General features: G+C 45.5%; 1 protein-coding gene across 1 annotated transcript in view; it reads left to right on the forward strand.

Moving 5' to 3' along the window:
• Positions 1 to 3,985: 3,985 nt before the first annotated feature.
• LOC146300643 (exostosin-1a-like) overlaps positions 3,986 to 20,996 on the forward strand; it is a 97,094-nt gene continuing 80,083 nt past the window's right edge. The window contains exon 1 of the mRNA XM_084704102.1: positions 3,986 to 5,840. Within this exon, the coding sequence (XP_084560228.1) occupies positions 4,900 to 5,840 (941 nt within the window). The 5' untranslated portion in view covers positions 3,986 to 4,899. The remainder of the gene's footprint in view (positions 5,841 to 20,996) is intronic.

Genomic DNA, 20,996 nt, shown 5'->3' on the forward strand with positions numbered 1-20,996 from the left:
AGACTAGTCAACGATAATCACAGGACTCCGAACTGTAAAATTAGAAGAAATAACATACAGCTATGGAGCTTCAAACTGGCCATGGTGTACGCGGGTAATTAATCTATTGATTAGGTCTGTGTTGTTATAGAGCCAACATGAAGAAAGTCCTGCCCAAGTACTATCAGCACATTGACTTCTTCACACGTGGAGACCAGATCCTTGACCATTGTTATACAGCATTCAAGGGCACCTACAAACCTCGCCCCCGCCCTGCTTTTGGGAAGGCTGATCACACCTCAATTTTTCTCCTCCCCGCATATGAACAAAAGCCAGAACAGGTCAAACCGGTTGAGAGGTCAGTTCACCTATGGAGTGACAGGTGTGTGGCGACCCTCCAGGACTGCTTTGACACCACTGACTGGCTGATGTTCAAGGAGGCAGCAGATGGGGACATTAACAAATACTCAGACACTGTTTCCAGCTACATCCAACACTGCATAGGTGACGTTGTCCCCAAGAAGGTTGTCCGGTCTTTCCCAAATCAGAAGCCCTGGGTTGATGCCGCGGTCCGTGCTAAGCTGAGAGCAAGCACTGTCGCCTTTCACTCTGGGGACCCTGATGAGTACAGGAAGGCCAGATACGACCTTCTGAAGGCTATCAAAGCAGCGAAAAGGGCTTACAGGACCAAAGTGGAGTCCAGCTACCATGGCTCTGACCCCAGGCGCATGTGGAGTGGACATAAAGCCATTAAAGACTACAAAGGGAGAGGCTACAATGAGACCCAGTCCCCTGTCCTACTGCCAGACGAGCTGAATTCCTTCTACGTTCGCTTTGAGAGGGACAGTGACCCCCCTGCAGTGGAGCTACCTGAAGGCCAGGCCAGTGGTGTGCCGACACTAACTGTAGCCGAGGTGAGGCTGTGCTTTAAGAAGATGAACCCTCGCAAGGCACCTGGCCCAGACGGCATTTCAGGTAGGGACCTCATGGGCTGCGCTGACCAGCTGGCAAGGGTCTTCAGTGACATCTTCAACCTCTCCCTTAACCTGTCTGTACTCCCCACCTGCTTCAAGAGGACCACCATTATCCCTGTGCCCAAGAACACCATGGTCACATGTTTGAATGACTATCGCCCGATAGCACTGACCTCTGTCATCATGAAGTGCTTCGAGCGGCTAGTCAAATCATTCATCTGCTCCTCGCTGCCCCCCACCCTGGAGCCTATGCAGTTTACATACCGGTCCAACAGGTCTACAGACGATGCCATCGCTCTGACTATATACACCGCTCTCTCCCATCTGGAAAAGGGGAATACCTATGTGAGGATGCTGTTCATTGACTACAGCTCAGCCTTTAACACCATCATCCCCTCCAGACTGGTCTCCAAGCTTGTGGACCTGGGACTAAGCACCTCCCTCTGCAAGTGGATCTTCCACTTCCTGACGGGGAGGCCACAGGTGGTGAGAATTGGTGACCGCACCTCATCTGTACTGATCACACAGGTACCCCCCAGGGCTGGGTGCTCAGCCCTCTCCTGTTCTCCTTGTTCAGTCACGACTGTACGGCAACGCACAGCTCCAACCTCCTTGTTAAGGGACAACACAACCATTGTGGGCCTCATCTCTGACAGTGATGAGTCAGCCTACAGAGAGGAGGTTGACACCTTGACATCATGGTGTCAGGACAATAACTTCTCTCTCAACATCAGCAAGACCAAGGAAGGCCAAGACCAAGGCGCCTCTTCTTCCTGAGGAGACTGAAGAAGTTTGGTATGGACTCAGTCATCCTCACTAACTTTTACAGATGCACTATAGATAGCTTTCTGACTGGTTGTATTACAGTGTTGTATGGGAGCTGCATAGACAGGGACTGCAAGGCCCTACGAAGTGTGGTCCGTTCTGCTGAGTTCATCATCGGCAGTAAGCTCCCAGCCCTACAGGACATCTACCACACACGTTGCCTAAGGAAAGCCGGCAGGATTCTAAGAGACTGTTCCCACCCATCCTTCAGTCTCTTTACCCCGTTGCCTTCTGGCAGGCGTTACCGCAGCATGCGGTCGCGCACACGCAGACTGGACAACAGTTTCTACCCAAGGGCCATCAGGCTTCTGAATGGACACTGATATGGACATTGATCTACTGCACACTAGTCACTTATACACTGTCACTTTCAGCTTCTGGTTGCACTATCAGTAACGTTGCACTACTGTACCTCACTGTACCGCCACCAGGCTCCTGTATGGTCATTGACATAGTCACTGATCTGCAATTTTGCATTATTGTACTGTCTTCCACTTAGGTTAGATAGGGTTTTATGTGCATTTTGGGTTAGTATAGTGTATTATTTATTGTTATCTGTAATTTAGGAAGTTTTAGTATTAGGGTTAGTATAGTCAATTATTTATTGCTATCTGTATATTTAGGAAGTTTCACTTATTTAAGCTCAGCATAGATGTAAATTATGTTCTGTGTACTTATATGTTATGTTATGCCAGGTGCTTGCGTTGTCTTGTCTTAAGAATTTCAGTGCCCAGTCTGACCCTGTGTGGTTCTGTGTACCTGACAAATAAAAGACTTGAAGTTGAACTCTCATATGCTAAAATCTAGAGTTGCTTGACAGGGTCTCAACTTGATGGCTCTCACACCCAATTCAAGATTTGGTCTATTTGGTTGTTCATGTGTAGAAAGGGAATTGTAATTCATTTTTCTGTGGATTCTTGATCGTCTGAGACCTTCTCCTCAGCTCTGGCTTGTCCTTGTACTCCTCCTTCTGCACCTCTTGCTTTCTATCACTGGTTTATGTTAATACACTGTTCATTTTCCCTATCTTCCTTTAAACCATAGTGGAATAAGTTTAGGTTGTTTGGTCAATATTAGGTATTATGTATGCACCTTTGGTATAAGTTAGTCCACATATTTAAGTTAACATTCCTATATGTTTAATGTATGCACCTTTCTGCCAAAGTAAATTCCTTGTCTTTGCATCCTCTGATGCCTCAGTGTGTGTGTGTGTGTGCCTTATCATCCTCTGATGCCTCAGACAGTGCGTGTGTGTGTTTGTGTTTGTGTGTGTGTGTGTGTGTGTGAGAGAGTCTGTGACTCGTCAGGTGGAGGGTCCTCTCTCCAGGTGTACTAGTGGACTTTATCAAGGACTTACGCAACACTGCTATTGTGTTAGCATCCCTATGGAGGGGCACTTAGTGTGGATTACACACACACACTCCCCTATGCCTATGGGAAAACAATTGGATTTGTCAAAGCGTCACGAAAGCTTGTCCCTCTCTGTGCCACTCTGACTCGCCACGCCTCTCCCACCCATGCCGAGAGAGAGAGAGAGAGAGAGAGAGAGAGAGAGAGAGAGAATTTTGAATTTTCAACAACTATTTATTATAAGCTTTGGAAACCACACAATAATATTATTAGATCATTTTGAGACAATATTGAATGAATAAATATATCGAAGTTTGTACGTTTATGGGCTGTTAATTCCCATTAATTCAAATAAATATACATAAATTATGTATATGTATTGATTATGTAACATAATCAATCAAGTTGTTGTGTTTTAATAGCTAGGCTTAGTTACACTGACATTCTGTGACTGTTATTTCTTTGCGTGGGGTTCACCAGAGCTTTGTGTGCATTATATAGCCCAAACCTGAATGCTCTATACCAAATTGGGAGAAAACAGAAAATCCAGAAAAAGTATTTCCTATATTATATATACAAAATACATTTATTGTATTTTGTTACATTTTCTGGCACCAGTATTTTGTATTTTATTTTAATACATTTATTTGAGGTGTATTTTGAATCAAAATACATTTGGATGTATTTTTGCCCATCTCTGAATGGACACTGTCCCTTTTCAAATAAACGCATACTGATAATGAAAGGTCTTTGATTTGCACTGTTGCGCCAAACTGGTTGTGAATGGGTGCTGCGGGAGCTCCGCCTGTTTCGGATATGACGAGACTGATGGAAGCACCTTGCGTTGGAGATGGACGTCACATCACCACCACCAGCAGCAGCGGCTGCCGTGGGTTTGGACCACCTTTGGGATGGAATAGCTCTGTGGGAACTACTGGAAAACCATCTTACTACTTCTGAACATTTAAAAGGACATTTTATTTTATGCAGTTCAAAGCTAGCCAAACAAATAAGTTACGCGAAGTAATGGTTTTCGATGGCCAAAGAGACTACGTTTTTCTCTGGTTTTCTAGACGGTGAGAGAGCTGTTCTAAATCGAAACCACATATGATTCCTTTCGATTAGCTAACACTTAGCTAGCTGGCTAGCTTTATTGAACTAGATTGGGAACTTGACATTGATTTTACAAGTGCTTTCTAACTATCTGTCTCAATGTCATTGGAAACGTGGTCTTGTGGAACATGGTGGAATGTTTTCAGTTGTGACTTTGTTGGTTCTACTCGTTTGCGTGCCTCTGCACTTGCAAAAAAGTAGTCAGTCTCAACGTAGCTTTTTGGCTAGTTAGCAGCAAGAACTAGAAAAGATCTTTGTCTTTTACTAGATTTCGTTTTTACCCGGAGTGACTCAGATCAGTCAGTCTTTTGGTGAAAGTGCTTCGAACATTTAAAAGCGAGGATGAAAACCTAGGGAAAGAAAGGTAAACAAAAGTGGTCTCTTGGATCCCTGACCATTTGGCAAAGGTAGATACCCCACAGTGCAAATGACTAGAATTTTTGAACAAATCTATTGACGAGGAGAAAAAGATGGTCATTAAAAATCGCCCACATGCGCTCTATCGATCGTTGGATTGGGGTAAGGAATCAGACGACGGAGAGAGACGTGCCCTTGCAGACTGAAGGAGGATGGCGGAGCCTTCCCATTGGAAGTAATAAACGTAAAACTTCGAGAGTTGTCGGATTTATTGGTAACATCTACCCTGACCATAGGACACATGCAGGCCAAAAAACGGTACTTATTTCTGTTCTCCACGGGTGCATGTCTCTTTCTTTTGTTCTACATTGGAGGGGTACACTTCCCGTTATCAAGAGAGGGCACAAGCCAAGGTGATGAGTACCGCCACCCCAACTTGCAGTGGCCCCACTTCCTTGGCCCCTTGCAGCCCTTCAACCCCTTCGATCAACTGGAGACCGAAGACTACAATGTTCACATATCACCAAGGCAAAAGAGGGACGTCGTGCCAGGTATCTACACTGAGAAACGCTGTAGAATGGAGTCCTGTTTTGATTTCTTTAAGTGCAACAACAACAGATTTAAAGTGTATGTTTACCCTCAGCAGAAGGGGGAGAAAATGTCAGAAAGTTACCTAAATATTTTGTCCTCCATTGAGGGTTCTCGGTTTTACACCTCTGACCCGGGGCAGGCTTGCCTTTTCATCTTGAGTTTGGACACTTTGGACAGGGATCGGCTCTCACCTCAGTATGTTCACAACCTGAAAACAAAAATACATAACTTGCCTCTTTGGAATGGTGGCAAGAACCACATTATCTTCAACTTGTACTCTGGGACATGGCCTGACTACACAGAAGACTTAGGCTTTGACATCGGCAAAGCAATGCTCGCCAAGGCCAGCATTAGCACGGAAAACCTCCGACCCAACTTTGATGTGTCTATTCCTCTTTTCTCAAAGGAACATCCAAGGACAGGAGGGGAGAGGGGTTATTTAAAATATAATACCATTCCCCCTTTCAGAAAGTATATGCTTGTATTTAAGGGAAAACGGTACCTCACAGGAATAGGGTCAGACACAAGGAATGCATTGTATCATGTCCATAACTCGGAGGATGTGGTGCTCCTCACAACATGTAAACACGGCAAAGACTGGCAGAAGCATAAAGATGCCCGCTGTGACCGTGACAATTCAGAGTATGACAGGTGAGTAGTCTGCAACAAACATCAGCCTATATTTGCAGGTCTGACTATTTTACTATTCCTTTTTAATTCCCTTCCAAATGATTATTGTGAATTAATTTGCCTGCCTGTATGCTGAGCCATCTGATTCTGAAGATTTCCTGGTTTATTGATGTGTAAACTTGATCCTTAGATTTGAATGTGTCATAGCCTTGCCTGTGCACCTTTTGTGTGTGTGTGTCATACTGACCATAAGCAAGACCAGTGTTGCATGCCATGCAACTGTGGGGTCAAATCCCTGTCAATGTCTATTTGGTGTTTGACAGTGGACTAAATCTGATGAACAAACTGGTGTCTCTGTTTGATCAGGGAGCTTCGCATCTCCCAAAAGCCTGCCCGTGTTGTTTTCACTAGGGACTGTGGCACGCAGGGGGTTTGACTGTGGCTCTTTGGAGGATTAGGGGGAACAATGCCAGTGGTGCCAGTAGGGAAGTTGCTTGGCCCATGTTTGCACAATCATTTCCCAGACCCAACCCCATCGTGCAAAAATGCCTATTGCCCTGTACTGACTCTACACCCAGGGGGCTGTGACCCCAACGTCATCCCCAGTTTAGACAATGGTCTGCTTGGTATATGCTTCAGCTCATGTAAAATTAGCCTGTCATGTTTTGAGGTTGCCTTGTGCTTGAATGAGTGACTGGGTCCACCTCCGTCTCTGTGGTCTCGTCCAATGGAATTGTAAGTCAAGGGAAATTAATTTGTACTGTAACCTAATATTAAGTAAGGTGTCACACACTTTTCATGGCTTTAGTTTCAGTGGCGGACTGTATATTTGTACACTGCCCATTGTCTATCAGCTCCCTTTTGACGTCTGGTTTGTGCTTACATGGCTATCCTAGGTCCAGGACTTGATAGGTCCATCCATGCCAAGTAGGGTTGCACATTTTGTGCATTTTCCTTAACCAATAGTTGAACACTTTAATCGATTATTAAGTGTTAATCATTGAGAACTAAAATACAAAATGCACAAAGCACAAACAATTTAAATGAACAGCCGGAGTTTGCTAGGTACTAGTAGTAGTGCCACTGTAGCTTGCTAAAGTTAGTGCCAGCCAGTATCCTATCCTCTGCCCTGTTTGTCACTGCCTGACTGAGTGAGCAGAAAGTATTTGCGCTGTTTCTCATCCTCTCAAGTGGACAGAGAACGGAAGACAGTTCATTTGAGTTCCATGGAGCGGACAGCTCCGCAGTCGTAAAGTCACAACTTCATGACATTTCATACAATTCTGAAGCAGCGGCTTTAATGATGAATATAGCGGAAACACTGGGGTGCAATTATTGTAATTTTTAAACTAACAATGGAGACTGCGGATGTTATGGGTTAATACATTTTTAACCGGTTAAATTCTTAATGGCAATTAATTGATTCATGATTAGCTAATCATGAACATCCCTACTGCCAAAACAGTCCTCTCTCCAGGCCTGCCAGTCTTATCTCCCAGTGCCGAGAGCTGGGACTAATTTCACACAGTGGGACAGGGTGGTACCCGCATCATAACCAAAAGGAAGAAATCTTGTCTTAAGTTGCATGAAGGGATGAGCCCAATTTGCTCTTTGGGAATCTTCCTTTGGCTGACAACTCCAGGCTCCCTGCTGTTCTGTAGAACTGTGCACCCACACTAATGCATGATTATCCCTGCAAGTTCAGCTCTCCTTCCAGCCAGTACTTCCTTCACAACCAAAGGGTTGTGATCCACTTCTTACTCCAATGTGTATCGGTGACTCTTGGTGTTTTTAGTTTTGTGTGTGCAAAATCTGTGCATTTTGTAGGAGGAGATTAAGGGGCTGTCCTGGTTTTAGGAGGGTCCATATAGTATGCAGGAGACCATTTCCTTTCTCATGCTTACGTCACATCTCTTATATCTGTGTGCTCAGTGTGTTGACTGTAAATTACTTAGCAAAGAGTTTTAGCCCCAGGCTCTCTGTTTGGGATGAAAGCTGAGGTTGTTGTACATTTATCCTGCATGACCTTTCTGGCAAAATGTTGGCTGCTCAAATGATGACTCATTGATCAAAATAGGTGTGCTTCTAACAAATAATACAAATGTGTAGTTTTGTCATCAGTTCACAATTTGTTTATGGGGTGCCCATAGTTTGTGTCAAACGATTACAATATTTAATTGCATTAATGTCATAGTTAACTCGCGATTAATTGCGCATTTTTATCTATTCTAAATGTCCCTTAATTTCTTTTTGTCCAATTCTTTTTTTCTCATTTTAATGCTCTTATCAACATGGAGAAGTGGATCGGATTGCTTGGTGCAAATGTATTTTTTTCCATTGAAAACAACATTGCAATTGCCTGGATTTGACGAGGGGGCGGAGAATTCGCATTAGCTGTGTGCTTGGCCTTCAAGTGGTATTTCAGGTATGTCAGTTCACAACGACAAAACAAAGATCACTTTGGTCTTGTCAATGGAACCATTTGGCAACTTTTTAAAAGTAACATATCCATTCAGAATCTTATTGGCATCCATTTTGGCGTCTCGCGCTCACCATCCACTCAACGTAACGTTAGCCTACTACTCTTTAGCCGGCTCACAAGCCCAAACAAGTGTGTGCAGCGTGCCTGTTGTTTTGTTTTCGGTCTAGCTAGATCCGGTGTGGTGTTATAGTTTTTCTAACATCAGTAGTTGTTGCAACAGCATGTGAAAAAAACGTTGACAGAGGTGTAAACAACGTTTGCTAGTCCAAAAAGAATGTTAATCGCGCGGTAAAAAAATGTACGCTGTTAAAATGGGTTTGCGTTAACGCTGTTAATAACGCGTTAAACTGACAGCACTAGAATCAAGTCCAGACCTGCAAACTTGTCGCTTTGCGGCGACAATCGCCGTTTTGTTGGTCAATTGGGTCATTTACGTGAATAGTGTAGAACCGGAGAGTTTTTTTGCTGCTGGTAACGTTGCTAGTTTCAAAGGAGGTTCGGCTTGTTTCATAATAAACGAACCCATCTGCAACCCACGCACGCCCTACAATTTCTCCCAGAAATGGTACCATCTCTAGTTCCTCTTTCAAGTAATAAGCCCCTGTGTTCAAGTGTTGAGCATTAAATTAGCTGCATGGTCTATAGATATCTTGGGACGAAGCTGCAATAGCGTACATAACAGAAAGTGTTTCATTCTGTAGAAATTGTGTAAATGTTTTATGTAGTTAGATAGTCCGAGGAGAATGAGTGGAGTTTGTGAAGCGTCCTGGTGAGTTGCAGTCATTCGCCATAGTTGTAGTACTAATCTGAGGTTAGTCTCCATATCTATATTATGTCTATGGATATCTAGGCCTAGTCTTCTCCACGTCTCCCCAATGTGACGTCATCACCAAATTGCACTAATATGCTAATGCTAACACCAAAAACGACAAAAACTGGTCTTTAACACCATTTAGAGACACCACCATTTAGAGACACCATTTGGAGATTTTGAAAATGATATACATATCTTGAGTGCTTCATGTACCCATCAACAATGATGTTTAACCTCCAATATGGCCTTTAAGTCACACTCAGAAATGTGTCATTTGCATATTCAAATCACAAAAAAATTCGAGCCGGGGGCACGCTCCCCCCGCGATACTGTCACCTTTTTTACTCTGAGGAGTTTGCAGGTCTGTAAGTCATATCCTGCTGTCCAGTTCATGAGACTCTGGCTAGGTATTTGATAGGAATTATATGGACTAATGACCCCTTCACATCGTGCCAGCCACATTAGCCAGTCTAATCAGTTTAAAAGTCTCCCAATCCTTAGTAATGTTGTTTCACAACACTAATCGAGGGAACCGAGCTTAGGCGTTGGTTCACGTTCTCATCCAGGCACATTACATTTTACATTTGGAAATGCACATTCAAAGGGACAGAAGTGGCTCACGTCTGTGGCTCAATTCAGTAATCAGTAGTTAGAGTTTCCTGCAATGTTCTTACGCTCCATTGCGGCACTAGATAGACATGGCCCCTTTTATAAAATCTCCCCAGATTATTCATGTGGTCATGCGGTACGGCCAGGTTAAGGTCATATGGGGCCCGGGGCAGAAGCCTCCCTGAGGCCCCCCCCACGCAAATGATTTTTAAATATGTCGTGGTGACCTGATCCGAGCAGCTCGCTTTAATAAACAAAGCCAACTCTTTTTCATTGGGGTGCTCTCCTTGGCCCATCCTCCGACAGAAAATCATCTAAATGTGTGAATTAAGTTAAACTGAAACAAGGTATGAAATGTATGATGAAAATTGGTTAGCAATTTGGCCAAGCAAATACCCAGACATTGGTTGGTGCAGTTTGTCTTTCAACTACAGTTGCAAAATCCGCGATGGGACTGAGCTTGAATAGCTTCGGTGACTTTTTGTAGTACAAAATTACTGTCAATCAAAAGGAGATGCAGTCTTTCGACAGACCCTCCAATCATCACGCGGAAGCCCAGCGTCCAGGCCAGCCCGTACTCCTCCATTCACCCTTAGAGACACTGAGCATCCGAGGCGGGACATAATCTCAGCATTCATCCAATGACCTATAGTTTCGAAGCACTGAATAAAACTGTTCAAAGCAGCCCCATTGAAGTCCATGGAAGCTGAGCTTCTGACGCTGCGGGAATGTATGAGAAGGAAATCAGTCAGTCGACCTGCTAATATATGTCGCTGATTCTGAAAGAACTCGTCTTCGATATGAACGTGTTCTAAAGCATTTAAAATGTTAAAACAATAGTAAATATTTGACCATACAGTTTTTAAAAAGCTGAGCTTCCCTTGCAGTCTTGAAGAAATCGCCACTGATACATTGTAACATGCACCCCTAGCCTGGTTCTGCCGACCTACGTACTTCCGCTCAATTCGGATTTTGCTTCTGTACTCGGTCTGGCCGTTCAGTAGGTAAGTCAGATTTTGCAGGTTACTTTTTAACTGGCCAATCAGTGAACAGAGGGAGTGGCTGAGAACGATGACGTTGATGTCGTCCACTAGTTCTGTAGTTCCGTAATGGCGGCGGAGAAAGATGCAAGCCAAGCCATTCAGTCCGTTGTGGCAACGCTGCCGAACATAAAACAGCTAAAGTCGTTTTGTTGGTGGCCATGATGGTGTGGCCCTCCTCCCCACGGGGTTCGGGAAAAGTTTCCAACTACGGCAGCTAGCTCTGTTACAGTAGTGGTGAAGGAATTGGCTAAGGCGAACGCTAGCGAATGGTTATGACAGATCAGAGTGGCTCTGGGCAGATCCAATAGTTTTAAACTTCAACAGAGTACCCGCCTACAAGGAAGTCAACGCTTGTCAATGGAGCGAGGCCAGACTCTCTGTACAAATGAAATGGACAAGAGTCTGGTTAGGACCAGGCTACCCCTAGCCAGCCACAATGTCAAATACATTGGAACATGCTGTCTAGCGTGCACACACAAAGCCCAGCGAACACATATTTACAAACAACTCGATTGAGCAATTTAATTATCAGGTTGTGGCCGCCTACTGAAAGAACATAGGCTAGATAATCAGTGTGGGACTAGATTAAGTCCACTCGTCTTCTTTTTTTTAAGGCAAAGTCACAAATCAAATCGTTGAAGTCAATTTGGCGAAGCAGGTCAAACTCGTTTGACATCACCTTCATGCGAAGCCATTATTATCTTGCATGCTTTGATACTGGCAACAACACGTGACGCTAAGAGAACGTAGACTTCACTACGGGTGGGTAAATTCATAAAAAATAATTTTAAAAAATGTTTTTTTTTTTTCAACCTCCCGTTCCGGGGCCCCCTAGTGGCCGGGGCCCGGGGCATCAGCCCCTCCGGCCCATTGCACAAACGCGACTCTGGGTACGGCCCATGCGGTATGTTCTGTGTTATTCTATCAGGCTGAGTTTCCTGGGTAGGGACTGACTGGGAGCGGGTCAGACAGTGCAGTCTGTAGTTTAACTAGGTGGAAGTAAATGTTTTTCTCCCTGGCTATGGCCCATTGTGGAACAAATCCCATTTATCCTCTCTCACTGACAGCAAGGAAGTTGTGAAAAGCCTGAATGCACCCTCTGATGCTAGGCCTATACCACGTACATTGTAATGAATGATTTCCTTGATACACACAGTGCCTGAAATCCAGAGGGATCAATAAAATGCAACTCTTAATCGTGTCACACAAGTTTGCAAACAAGTGGAACTGAACTTGTCTCAGAGCTTAAGTAATTTGTTCAAAAATATATGTTTATATTTGTGCCAAAATAGATATTCAGAGCTATGAAATAACTAGGCCTATATATTGTGCCACAGACCAGTCAATATGCTGTGTAGCTGCAGGACTAGGCTGTATGTATAGCTGTAGGGCCAGACTGGCAGTATGGTTGCATTTCTAGGCTGGCTGGTAATTTACTCAGACTCCTCTACACTAGGGCCAGGCATTCCTTAGGGACTGTGATGAGCTCCGCATCTCCACTAGATGAGATTTGAGTTACACATCTACATTTCAAACAGGGAGCTTTGAGGATTCCAGGAATCTTGAGGAAATCGGGTTCGATAAATTATCTATAGTATGTCGAGGAAATGGAACATTACAAGAGGCTTTCCCATTATAATATCCACATGCATTGAGTATCTACTGTCCTCATTTAAAATCAAGAACAACATAATTGTAAGTTTAACAGAATTGACTCTAATAAATAATTATTTTTCCTTTGCTGTGGTTGCCAGGAGCTTTGGATATTTTTTTTTGGAACTATTATATAATTTTCCTAATTGAAAAAAATGCAGGATTTCAGCAATGTGAATTACTTAGATATTTGCCACCTTAGCCTCAGAGCTTATCATGACTCCTTTCTCTCTATTCATCTGCAAACTCCAGGTCGGTAGTGAAGCTGCCACTACCTTGGAAAAATGCAGCCAAATAAAGTGAACTGCCATGAAGCTGAGCCAGTCCAATGTTATCCTGAAACTGAAAACTCTCACATCTTGTGTCCAATTAAGAGCTTCTGCTTGAAGTGGGAGGGGAGAGGGGGTTAGTCTCTGTGCTATATTTATAGGCTAGCTTGTTTTAATCCTGGATGCTGGCTAAGCCCTGGTGATGTGCTGTTCCCAGATCTGTGTAACCTCTCAGCCCTGGATGAAAGGATGGCTTGATGAAGGAATGGAGATGGGTAATAATGGATGTTGGAGAAGTCTGGAAGCTGGCTTGGCTGCAGGTTTAGGATCCATGTGTAGATCCCCAGAGGCTGGGTCTCTTGGCTTCCCTCTTTAGTTGGTTGATTATGGGTCTAGCTGTTTTTGCAACTGTCTCCACTTAAAGGCTGTGTGTTGTGTCATCTTGACAACATGACAGTGCAGATTTACTGCAGGTGCACGGCAGGGCTCTTCAGTGAATATTTCACTCACTTTTGTGCCTGAAAATAGATACAGTCAGGTCCATAAATATTTGGACATTGACACAATTTTCATAATTTTGGCTCTGTATACCACCACAATGGATTTGAAATGAAACAATCAAGATGTGCTTTAAGTGCAGACTTTCAGCTTTAATTTCAGGGTATTTATATCCAAATCAGGTGAACGGTGTAAGAATTACAACACATTTTATATGTGCCCCCCCCCTTTTAAGGGACCAAAAATAATTGGACAAACTAACATAATCATAAATCTAATTGTCACTTTTAATACTTGGTTGCAAATCCTTTGCAGTCAATGACAGCCTGAAGTCTGGAACCCATAGACATCACCAGATGCTGGGTTTCGTCCCTGGTGATGCTCTGCCAGGCCCATACTGCAACTGTCTTCAGTTCCTGCTTGTTCTTGGGGCATTTTCCCTTCAGTTTTGTCTATAGCAAGTGAAATACATGCTCTATTAGATTTAGGTCAGGTGATTGACCTGGTCATTGCAGAACATTCCACTTCTTTGCCTTAAAAAACTCTTTGGTTGCTTTTGCATTATGCTTCAGGTCATTGTCCATCTGCTCTGTGAAGCGCCGTCCTATGAGTTCTGAAGAATTTGGCTGAATCTGAGCAGATAATATTGCCCAAAACACTTCAGAATTCATCCTACTGCTTTTGTCTGTAGTCACATCATCGATCAATACAAGGGAACCAGTTCCATACATGCCCACGCCATAACACTACCTCCACAATGCTTAACTGATGAGGTGGTATGCTTTGGATCATGAGCAGTTCCTTCTCTTCTCCATACTCTTCTCTTCCCATCATTCTGGTACAAGTTGATCTTGGTCTCATCTGTCCATAGGATGTTGTTCCAGAACTGTACAGGCTCTTTTAGATGTTTTTTTAGCAAACTCTAATCTGGTCTTCCTTTTTTTGAGACTCACCAATGGTTTACATGTTGTGGTGAACCCTCTGTATTTACTCTCGTGAAGTCCTCTCTTAATTGTTGACTTCAACACAGACGCGCCTACCTCCTGGAGAGAGTACTTGATCTGGCCAACTGTTGTGAAGGGTTTTTTCTTCACCAGGGAAAGACTTCTTCTGTCATCCACCACGGTTGTTTTCCGTGGTCTTCTGGGTCTTTTGGTGTTGCTGAGCTCACCAGTGTGTTCTTTCTTCTTAAGAATGTACCAAGTCAGATGGCTGAGTGGTGAGGGAGTCGGACTAGTAATCAGAAGGTTGCTGGATCGATTCCCCGCCGTGCCAAATGACGTTGTGTCCTTGGGAAAGGCCACTTCACCCTACTTGCCTCGGGGGGACTGTCCCTGTACTTACTGTAAGTTGCTCTGGATAAGAGCGTCTGCTAAATGACTAAAATGTAAAAATGCAAATAGTTGATTTGACCACACCTAATGTTTTTGCTATCTCTCTGATAGGTTTGTTTTGATTTTTCAGCCTAACGATGGCCTAACGATGGCTCTTTGGACTTCATATTGAGAGTTGACCGCAACAGATTCCAAACACAAATACCATACCTGAAATGAACTCTAGACCTTTGATCTGGTCCTTGTCAATTAAATAACGAACTCCCTTTATGGGAATAACATACACCTGGCCTTGGAATAGCTGAGCAGCCAATTGTCCAATTACTTTTGGTCCCTTAAAAAAGGGGGGGCCACATATCAAATGTGTTGTAATTTCTACACCGTTCACCTGATTTGGATGTAAATACCCTGAAATTAAAGCTTAAAGTCTGCACTTTAAGCACATCTTGATTGTTTCATTTCACATCCATTGTGATGGTATACAGAGCCAAAATGATGAAAATTGTGTCATTGTCCAAATATTTATGGACCTAACAGTATGTGGGAACTAGATTTTTTTTTAATGAGCGCAGTGTGCAATTTAAGATTATAAACTACTGAAATCTATTTACCACCGTTTAAAAACTACATGTCCCACATTTCAGAAGTGCGGCATGCGCCTACTCAGTAGAGTTTTCTGTGATGATGCAGTCTAGTCAGAGAGAGAAAGGTGAACAACACTGGAAAAGTGTCTCTTAGAGGACTGTAGAGACAATCGAAATGAAGTTTATTTGATAAATTTTATTATACTAATGTCAAAGTTCGTAGGTAGTAGGTTAACGTTACGTTTTGAGTGGATGGCAAGTGAGACGCCAAAATGGATGCCAACTAAATTCTGAATGGAACGTTTACTTTTAAAAAGTTGCCAAATGGTTCCATTGACAAGACCAAAGTGATCTTTGTGTTTTGTCGTTGTGAAATTAGCTATCATCGCAGCACGTCCAGTCTGAAATACCACTTGATGGCCAAGCACACAGCTGATGCGAATTCTCCGCACCCTTGTCAAAGCCAGGCGATTGCAATGTTGTTTTCAATAAAACGCAAAGCAATCCGATCCACTTTTCCATGTTGATAAGTGCATCAAAAGAGAACAAATAATGGGACAAAAAGATTTAGACATTTAGAATAGATAAAAATGTGCGATTAATTAAGATGAATCGCGAGATAACTATTACATTAATGTGATTAATCGCGATTAAATATTTTTATCTTTTGACAGCACTAGTAAAAAGCCTTGTTTTATTTCGTTTAAGAAATAAATTGAGCATTACTTTGTTTCATTAACCCGTTAATTAGTAGCGTCACGTATATGTGATCGTTCGAAAGCGGGCCCCACAGAGTACCGTCACACATATGTGATTCTGAACATTCCAACCGACTATTTTCCGATAGACAAAAACTATATGACAAACGCTATAGTATGGCTTCAAAATTTACATTTAGGAGGCTAACAAGTAACACTAGCAGGTAGTATCATTGCTACGAGTATTATGCTAGGTTGCTAGGTAACGGAAGCTAACTAAAGCTAGCTAGCTTTCGTTTTGAAAAAATAACTCACTCTGGTGGCAGCGTCGGTAATATTTAGAACTCACTCCTCTAAAGGTTAAGATTCTCAATGAAGCAAAAAGCTGTGAAAACTTTGAGGACCTGTAAACTTTTCAATATATTGTTTTAATTCTACATCAAGCCCCCCCTAGATGTGATTGTTGTTATCTTTGTAATATGTGTATTCGAAGATGTGTAATAATGTTCTGTTCATAAAAATGTAATACAAATTAAATAAATAAATAACAACACTGGAAAAGTATCCGTAGAGGCCATGGGGGGTGCGGATGGGTGGCTTCTGGAATTTATCTATTAGTTTAAAACTTTGGGTTGTAATTTTGCAGTCCACACACCCTCACAGCCACCTCACAGTCACAACAATTCAGCACAATTTTTTTGTTTAAATATAATTCACAACTTATGAAATATAGCGGGCTATCTGTTGATATTATAATAGTTCACGTTAAATGCCAAACTGTAGGTAAGTGTAAACTGTAGCTGGTACTTTAATCAGAGCTAGCTTGCTAGCTAACCATAGAGGCTCACTCCCCCACTTAATTGCATAGTAAACAAGCCAGACATGTAACAAACCTACAAATTAATGTCTGACTGCACATAATAGCAATATGAGTGTTATGTCATGTTTGTTTCATAAAGCAAACATTTTTTATTTTGTGTTCAGTATTAATGCGGTCATTGTATCAGCCCACAGCAGGTTACTGTGTAAATAGCGAGCATTTTTTATATAGAAATTAAAACGAATCATGCCACAACAGTTATTTGGGTTGTTGATGTGACGTGGCATTTTCACTGTCAAACCAGTAAAAAATGAGTATAATTAGTGTTGTCATAATTTAAAATGCAGTAAATGGTTAAACATGTATTTGTTTTACATGGACCTGTTGTTATAAAAACTGCATTGCTATAAGTTTTTGAAATCTTTTGAGCCAAATTAGGTCTGCAACAACGAATTGATTAAAATCGATAATTAAAAGCGTTGGCAATGATGTGCAATGTCTCGTGCGACTATTACACCACTCAATATGTCGCAGATATTTTTTGGTATCAAAAAAAGTTTCGTTGCGCGCGGAGGTAGAGGAAAGGCCATCGGAGAGACGTTGTTGAGTAACGTTGTTCTGAAACACATTGCGTAGGCAGAGAAATCAGTACGACCCAAGTCATCCAAGGTGTGGCAGCATTTCACACTAAATACATCGAAACAGTGTGTTAATTGACAGAAATTAAGTTAGTTTCAAATTCGACATTCGTCTCACATTTGGAAGACGCTACTTTGCAGCATCGCGTTAGGGACCGGGTGAAAACTACCCATACCATTTAGAAAAATTTTGACTTATATATTTTTGGGAATATAAGACCTCAAACAGACACCAGAGTATCTTAACAATGTCTGGTATACTGCCCTACAAAGGCAAAAGACCGTAACTCGCCGAAGTGTAGAACTGAGAAAAACGACTTTAAAGTTTTTGCACTTTCAAAGTAGTTGTCCTGCCAAATGTATTTTAGGTAGGACACTGGAAATCTCTCCCCTCCATGAGTCACCACCTTACCGCGGCGGAGGGGTTTCCGTGTCCTAGTGATCCTGGAAGCTATGTTGTCGGGGGCTTTATGCCCCTGGTAGGGTCTCCCAAGGCAAACAGGTTCCAGGTGAAAGACCAGACAAAGCGTGGCTCAAAAAACCAACCATGAAGAAACACAACAATGGTTCTCAGTTGCCCCTGCCCAGAAGCGGGTCACCGGGGCCCCCCCCTGGAGCCAGGCCCGGGGGTGGGGCTCGATGGCGAGCGCCTTGTGGCCGGGCCTTTTCCCATGGGGCCCGGTCGGGCACAGCCCGAAGAGACAACGTGGGACCCTCTTCCAGTGGGCTCACCATCCGCAGGAGGGGTCATGGGGGTCGGGTGCAGTGTGAGACGGGCGGCGGCCGAAGGCGGGGGCCTTGGCGGTCCGATCCTCGGCTGCAGAAGCTAGCTTTAGGGACGTGGAACGTCACCTCGCTGGCGGAAGCCTGAGCTGGTGCGCGAGGTAGAGAGTTTCCGGCTAGATATAGTCGGCCTCGCCTCGACGCACAGCACGGGCTCCGGAACCAGTCTCCTTGAGAGGGGCTGGACTCTCTTCCACTCTGGAGTTGCCCTTGGTGAGAGGCGTCGAGCTGGGGTGGGAATACTTGTTTCCCCTCGGTTCGGTGCCTGTACATTGGGGTTCACCCCGGTGGATGAGAGGCTAGCCTCCCTCCGCCTTCGGGTGGGGGGACGGGTCCTCACTGTCGTTTGTGCTTATGCACCAAACGGCAGCTCAGAGTACCCACCCTTTTTGGAGTCTCTGGAGGGGGTGCTGGAAAGCGCTCCTCCCGGGGATTCCCTCGTCTTCCTGGGGGACTTCAATGCTCATGTGGGCAATGACAGTGAGACCTGGAGGGGCGTGATTGGGAGGAACGGCCCCCCCGATCTGAACCCGAGTGGTGTTCTGTTGTTGGACTTCTGTGCTAAACACGGCTTGTCCATAACGAACACCATGTTCAAGCATAAGGGTGTCCATATGTGCACCTGGCACCAGGACACCCGAGGTCTCAGTTCGATGATCGACTTCGTAGTCGTGTCGTCGGACTTGAGGCCGCATGTCTTGGACACTCGGGTGAGGAGAGGGGCGGAGCTGTCAACTGATCACCACCTGGTGGTGAGTTGGCTCCGATGGTGGGGGAGGACGCCGGTCAGGCCTGGCAGGCCCAAACGTAATGTGAGGGTCTGCTGGGAACGGCTGGCGGAACCCTCTGTCAGAAGGAGCTTCAACTCCCACCTCCGGGAGAGCTTCGATCATGTCTCGGGGGGGGCCGGGGACATTGAGTCCGAATGGGCCATGTTCCGGGCCTCCATTGTTGAAGCGGCTGACCGGAGCTGCGGCCGCAAGGCGGTCGGTGCATGTCGCGGCGGTAACCCTCGGACCCGGTGGTGGACTCCGGAGGTGAGGGATGCCGTCAAGCTGAAGAAGGAGGCCTATCGGGCTTTATTGGCTGGTAGGACTCCTGAGGCAGCTGATGTGTACCGGCAGGCCAAGCGGAACGCGGCTCTGGCGGTCGCGGAGGCAAAAACCCGGGCATGGGAGGAGTTCGGCGAGGCTATGGAGAATGACTTCCGAACGGCTTCAAAAAGGTTCTGGACCACCATTCGGCGACTCAGGAGGGGGAAGCAGTGCTCTGTCAACACTGTATACGGTGGGGACGGTGCGCTGCTGACTTCGACGGGGGACGTCCTGGATCGGTGGAAGGAATACTTTGAAGACCTCCTTAATTCCACCAACACGCTTTCCGTCGTGGAGGCAGAGTCTAAGGACATCGGGGGGGGCCCTTCTATCTCTGGGGCCGAGGTCGCCGAGGTGGTTGAAAAGCTCCGCGGTGGCAGGGCCCCTGGGGTGGACGAGGTCCGCCCGGAGTTCCTTAAGGCTCTGGATGTTGTAGGGCTGTCTTGGTTGACACGACTCTGCAACATCGCGTGGACATCGGGGACAGTGCCTCTGGACTGGCAGACCGGGGTGGTGGTTCCCCTCTTTAAAAAGGGGGACCGGAGGGTGTGCTCCAACTTTAGGGGGATCACACTCCTCAGCCTCCCTGGGAAAGTCTATTCAGGGGTCCTGGAGAGGAGGGTCCGCCGGATTGTCGAACCTCGGATTCAGGAGGAGCAATGTGGTTTTCGTCCTGGCCGTGGAACAGTGGACCAGCTCTATACCCTCCGCGGAGTCCTGGAGGGTACATGGGAGTTCGCCCAACCAGTCTACACATGTTTTGTTGATTTGGAAAAGGCGTTCGACCGTGTCCCTCGGGGGCTCATGTGGGGGGTGCTCCGAGAGTACGGGGTACCGGATTCCCTGATCGGGGCTGTCCGGTCCCTGTACGACCGGTGCCAGAGTTTGGTCCGCATTGCCGGTAGTAAGTCAAACTTGTTTCCGGTGAGGGTTGGACTCCGCCAGGGCTGCCCTATGTCACCGATTCTGTTCATTACCTATATGGACAGGATTTCTAGGCGCAGCCAGGGTGTTGAGGGGGTCCGGTTTGGTGACCTCAGGATCGGGTCGCTGCTTTTTGCAGATGATGTGGTCCTGTTGGCTTCATCGGGCCTTGACCTTCAGCTCTCACTGGAGCGGTTCGCAACCGAATGTGAAGCGGCTGGGATGCGAATCAGCACCTCCAAATCTGAGGCCATGGTTATCGACCGGAAAAGGGTGGAGTGCCATCTCCGGGTCGGGGAGGAGATCCTGAACCAAGTGGAGGAGTTCAAGTATCTCGGGGTCTTGTTCACGAGTGAGGGAAGAATGGAGCGCGAGGTCAACAGGCGGATCGGTGCGGCGTCCGCAGTGATGCGGGCTCTGCATCGGTCCGTCGTGGTGAAGAAGGAGCTGAGTCGAAAGGCGAAGTTCTCTATTTATCAGTCGATCTACGTTCCTACCCTCACCTATGGTCACGAACTATGGGTAGTGACCGAAAGAACGAGATCGCGAATACAAGCGGCCGAAATGAGCTTTCTCCGCAGGGTGTCCGGGCTCTCCCTTAGAGATAGGGTGAGAAGCTCGGTCATCCGGGAGGGGCTCAGAGTAGAACCGCTGCTCCTCCGCGTCGAGAGGAGCCAGCTGAGGTGGCTCGGGCATCTGATTAGGATGCCTTCTGGACGCCTCCCTGGTGAGGTGTTCCAGGCACGTCCCACTGGGAAGAGGCCCCGGGGAAGACCCAGGACACGCTGGAGGGACTATGTCACTCGGCTGGCCTGGGAACCCCTCGGGGTCCCCCAGGAAGAGGTGGTGGAAGTGGCCGGGGAGAGGGAAGCCTGGGCCTCCCTGCTTAGGTCGTTGCCCCCGCGACCCGATCCCCGGACAAGCGGTAGATGAC

The sequence above is a fragment of the Hypomesus nipponensis genome, chromosome 2, assembly GCF_054491055.1.
Source record: "Hypomesus nipponensis isolate SF chromosome 2, ASM5449105v1, whole genome shotgun sequence".
Classification (NCBI taxonomy): Eukaryota; Metazoa; Chordata; class Actinopteri; order Osmeriformes; family Osmeridae; genus Hypomesus; species Hypomesus nipponensis.